The following is a 5161-nucleotide window of genomic DNA, read 5'->3' on the forward strand; positions in this document are numbered from 1 at the left end:
TTGAACATGGAGTTCATGTCATGGCACAGCGGAAATGAATCCAACTAGGAACCATGAGGTTGCGGGTTTGATCCCTTGCCTCGCTCAGTGGGTTAAGGATCTGGTGTCGCTGTGAGCTGTGGTGTAGGTCGCAGATGTGGCTTGGATCTTGCGTTGCTGTGCCTCTGGCATAGGCTGGTGGCTACAGCTCCGATTAGACCCCTAGCCTGGGAACCTCCATATGCTGTGGGTGTAGCCCTAAAAAGAAAAGAAAAAAAAGAAAAAGAGAAAAAAATGAACATAAAGTGGATGTGGTTTATTTCTGAGGGTTGTTGAGAAGACAAGAAGTTGGGGGTGTGTGTATGCATCTACAAAGTGGCTGAGATGCAGGAAGTGTTCCACACAAAAATAACATTTTTCCTTCTCAACGAGGCCCATCTTGGCCGCCCTACCTACTGGTCACTACCCCAGCCTGGGGCTCCAGAGACTTTCTCTAACTTGACTTGCTTTCCTTTCTTTGTTGGCTGAGCCGGCGTCATGCATAAGTTCCCAGGCTGGGGACTGAACCCACACCATAGCAGTAACCAGAGCCACAGCAGTGACAACACCGGATCCTTAACCCTATGAGCCTCCAGGGAACTCCCATCACCTGGTTTCTTTATCGCAACATCCCTTGGAGGGATGCCCTGTCACTGTCCCCCTTTGCACAGAGAAGAAAAGCAGATGCTTCTAGAAGAGTGCATATGGACACAGTACACACCCACTGAACAGTAAAGTCTGGAAGCTTAGCTGACCATCGTTCAACAATCATCTGTCTTCTCCATTCTGGCCGAAGAGGATTGAACAAAGGTCAGGGCCAGATACACCTTCTGACAGGGACTTGCTGGGGAGTTGAGGAGGGGAGAGCAGCTGGTGTGGGGGGGCCTGAGGGGGCTTTCTCAGGGCCCATCTAGGAGGGATCAGAACTTGGCCAAGTTTAGCCTGTCCCTCTCAGGAGCAAGGCCAATGCCACACCTATAAGAGATATTGACGAAGCTCCAGAGTGGAGACACAGCACAGCCTGAAGGTGTCCCTGGAGTGTGTGCCTGATGATGGCTGGAGCCAGGATGAGTGGCCTGGAGATGCTGCTACAGCAACCAGGCCAGGGAGGCTGGAAGTGTGCCTGTGCTTGAGCGTGTGCACACACACACACACACACACACACAGCTTCACTTACCACCTCACGCTCCCTCTATCCTTCCTTAACCCCATCACTTCCCACCTGCCAACTCTCTCTACCCTTCCTTAACCCCCCTCAACTCCCCACTTCCCTGCCTCACCCCACCCTTACTCCAGCCACCCATCACTGTGATTGGTCAGTGGGTTCCCAGCACCAGGAACTGAGACACAGGATAGGAAGGAAGGAAGAGGGAGTGTAAGCTGGGGGGGAGGAATGCGGCTTCATTTATATCTATGCCCAGAGCAGGGCACCTGCTTACCATGGACACTGCCGGGTACAGCAAGTGGGACAACAAGCTGGAGGAGGTCCCTGGAGGTAGGAGCAGTAGGCCACCTCCCAAGGCCTTTTGGGCCCCTCTCTGGCCAGTGGTTTGGGGTTTGATGGGGGAATGGAGGGGAACAGCCAAGAGAGGGCTTAAGTAGTGGACTCAGGAGAGACACCACAGGCACTAGAGCCAGTTGGACCTAGATTCAAATTCCAAGTCTGCCACTTAGGGACAATGGGCAAGTTACTGTACCTCTTAATATCAGTTTCTTGGGAGGAACCTAAGCATCGAGGGCTCCATCCTCAGAGCTCAGAGAGGCAAGGTGGTCCTGGTACAGGAAGGCCTCAGGAGTCCATCCGTGTTCTCCCAGGGCACTGGGGACACTGGGGACAGAGATCCCTCCTCCTGGCCTTTGGTCTGGTGGTCGTCACAGTCCTGTGGGCCCTCGTTCTGAGCATCCTATTTTCCAAGGGTGAGTGACCAAAAGACCGGGGAGGCTGGGTCTAGCCCCCCTGGGGACACAGAACTTTCCTCTGCCCCATGGCACACCAGCCAGGGTCCCAGGGCCCTGCCTGGGTCTGAGTGTGAACGCGTGTGAACTGAGCGTGCACACTCACGTGTGTGCATGGATGTGTCTCCTGTCGGTGTGAGGGCACCTCACTCGCCATGGGCGCCCCTCTGTGCGTCTCTTGACCCGGGTCACACACACCTCGGGCTAGGGGAGAGTTCCCGAGTTTCCTCTTCGCAGCCTCCACAGAGCGCGGGGCGCTGCTTGGCCACCAGGATCTACTGAGGACAAACGGTATGCATAGAACAGGGACTCTTGGGTTCCCCGGAGTTCCGGGACGGTAAGGTCTTGGACCCTGGCGTCCGAGTAGTGGGTGGGTGGGTGGCGATCCCTCAGTCCGCGGGGTTGGCCCCGGAGTGGGGCAGGGTATCCCGAGGGTCCCTGAGGGTGACCTGGCAGTGTGTGGGGGACGGATGGGGGATCGTTCCAGCCTCGAAGCAGACGGCGACTCTGAAGGTCTTGAAGGAGGAGGTCCGAGCCTGCAACAGCTGCTGTGAGATTGGTGGGCCGAGGGGGCGGGGCTTGCGGCCGGGATTGGAGGCAGCGAGAGGGAGCGAGGAGGCTGGTCTCACGTCCCGTCCCCGTCCTTCCCCCCTTTCCCAGGCCTGGGGGTGCAGGCGCAGCTGCAGACGGTGCACACCCAGCTTGGAGAGGCAAAGGCGAAGCTGTTGGAGCAGGAGAGCGCCCTGAAGGAACTGAGCGAGCGCGGTGAGGACGGGACATTTCCACGATCCGACCCTTGATTCCTCTCTGGACCCTTCTGTGACCCTCACCTATCCTGTGATCCTCACCATTGACCCCAATCGTGTCCCCCATCTTGAACCTGACCGCTGGACTCTGACCTTGACTACAAATGCTAACCTCAACCACAGCGGGACTCCACCCAACCATAACAGTTCTTGGCCTTGGCACTGACCACAGACTTGATGCTGACGTTACTCAATCATGACTCTACTCCTGACCCTGACCCTGACCCGAGCTATAATCTGGACTCCTTTTACCTTACAGTGACCCAGGGCTTGGCTGAAGCCGGTAGGGACCGTGAGAACATCCGCAGTGAGCTCTTCCGGGAGCTGGAGAGAGTCCGGTTCCAGAACAGTGAGCAAGATCCCAAAGAGGGAGAAGGGAGAGCAAAGCGGACCCTGCTCTTGCGTCTCGCCTTCCTTGAGCCCCCTGGCTCGGTTTTTGACTTTGGCCTGATCTCAGTGCCTCCATCCCTGGGCCCGGGGTCCAAAACCCCCCTCCCCAATCCTCTCCGTCTGCTCCACTTGAGAGCAAATCACCTCTTTAACCTTCCCCACCCTGCAGGCTCCTGCGAGCAGTGCCCCAAGTCGTGGCTGCCATTCCAGGGCTCTTGTTACTTTTTCTCGGCGCAAGGGGCCACGTGGGTGGAGGCTCAGAGCCACTGCGAGGGTGCGGGCGCGCACCTGGTGATTGTTGGGGGCCTGGAGGAGCAGGTGCGCAGTGCAGGCAGTCTGATGGAGATGGGAGGTGGGGGGGTAGCAGGTGTTTACTTGAGGTGGGTGGCGGGGGAGGTGATGGGGACGGGGCGGGACAGATTTATCTATCTTCCCGCCCAGGGCTTCCTGAGTCGGAATACTGCCGGCCGCGGCTACTGGCTGGGCCTGAGGGCTGTGCGCAGGGCGCGCAAAATCCAGAGCTACCAGTGGGTGGATGGAGTCCCACTCAGCTTCAGGTGAGGGAAGGGACTTGGGAAGGCTGACAGTTCGGATCCGAGGAGAAGGACTTCGGCTAGATCTCAGGGCCTCCTTAGGGAGGAAGGGGCTGGACCCCAGGAACTTTCTAAATTCTGCGGTTAAAAAGTTATATCCCAGGTGCGTGCTTAGGTTAGACCCTCGAGATGTCTAGGTTAGATACAAGCAATATATGGGTTAGATCCCAGAGGGGAAGGCTGGATTCCAGGGCCATCCTCAGCCTAGACTCTCAGCAACACCCCCACCAAACCACTGCAGCCACTGGAATCTGGGGGAACCCAATGACTCTCTGGGGCGCGAGGACTGCATCATGATGCTACGGACGGGGATGTGGAATGACGCACCGTGCAACAGCAAAGACGACAGCTGGATCTGCGAGAAGAGGCACAACTGCTGACCTAGCCCAGTGCCCCAGAGCCAAGCCCACTGGCACTTGTCCAATCGCCTGAGCTGCTTACTGCCCTGGCTCCGCCCACCACTATAATCCCTCCCACTGCTTCCAGCAAAAACACCCCTTCACCCAGAGCCTAGGCCAATAACTGGACCTCAGCTCCAACCCCGCTGCATCCCCTCACCCCATGAGCCTAATGTATCTACATTCGCTCCAAAATCTGAGCTCCTCTGCCCTGTGATCTGGCCCCATCACCCTCCCTAACCAAGGTCAGTCACCTCAGGGATGGAGCTGTTTGGTTTGCTTGCTTTTTACCCCAGAAGGGGGGCCTCAAAGATAGAGATTTTGTGAGCTTTCTTCACAGCCCTAGGGAGCATCAATAAATGAGAAATGAATCTTGGCTCCCTGCTCTGGTTAGCTGGTCTCAGCTTTACCTCAGAAAACCTGATGTAACCCCTCTGAGTGACCCTGAGCTCTCTAAGTGACCTCAGGGGCCTGTGATGCCCCCAAACCCAGTGAGTAAACTGCATTGGGCCAGGAGGGCTGCAGGGACTGGGAACACAGGAATGAGTCAGACCCCCTCCCTACCCCTGGGGACCTCCTTTATGGTCTAGCTGGCAGAGGGACAATGTCACCAGGGACACAATTGAGGGATGCAGGAAGGATGGACGTGATGCATTTGGAGGAGTCCCCTGTGTCCTCAGGGAGAGGGACTCTGCTGAGATACTGCAGCACTGGCTCTTCCTTGGGAAGACTGTCACCCTATTGTGGAGATTACAGGCAGCCTGACCCCAGGTCCTGAGACAGGTGGGGGAGGGGCTGCCTGGATCTGATGAGCAGGTCCCTTCTGCACCCAGGTTCTGTGGGGGATGCAGGAAATACATCCAGAGAAAATGGACTTTTGAAGAACACTGGGATTTTAGTACATGGAGCTGGGAAAGAAAGGTTTTGCAAGCAGTGATTGGTAGAAAATATAGGGCATGGCTGAACCCATTTGGGGGAGGGTTGGGGAGCACACAGCCTG

At 56.7% G+C, this 5161-nt stretch overlaps 1 protein-coding gene across 1 annotated transcript; it reads left to right on the forward strand.

Annotated features, from left to right (window-relative positions):
• Positions 1 to 1417: 1417 nt before the first annotated feature.
• Positions 1418 to 4537, forward strand: CLEC4G (C-type lectin domain family 4 member G). Its single transcript, NM_001144117.2, has 9 exons — positions 1418 to 1513; positions 1834 to 1935; positions 2212 to 2265; positions 2462 to 2524; positions 2635 to 2739; positions 3040 to 3129; positions 3340 to 3488; positions 3612 to 3727; positions 4005 to 4537. Exons 1-9 carry the CDS (start codon positions 1459 to 1461, stop codon positions 4141 to 4143), a joined length of 873 nt encoding a protein of 290 aa, NP_001137589.1. The 5' UTR covers positions 1418 to 1458; the 3' UTR covers positions 4144 to 4537.
• Positions 4538 to 5161: the final 624 nt, after the last annotated feature.

The sequence above is a fragment of the Sus scrofa genome, chromosome 2 (genome assembly GCF_054392235.1).
Source record: "Sus scrofa isolate SSC_HxYL_T2T_F1_AM1 chromosome 2, Sscrofa_HxYL_maternal_Yorkshire_Landrace_v2.0, whole genome shotgun sequence".
In the NCBI taxonomy this organism is placed as follows: domain Eukaryota; kingdom Metazoa; phylum Chordata; class Mammalia; order Artiodactyla; family Suidae; genus Sus; species Sus scrofa.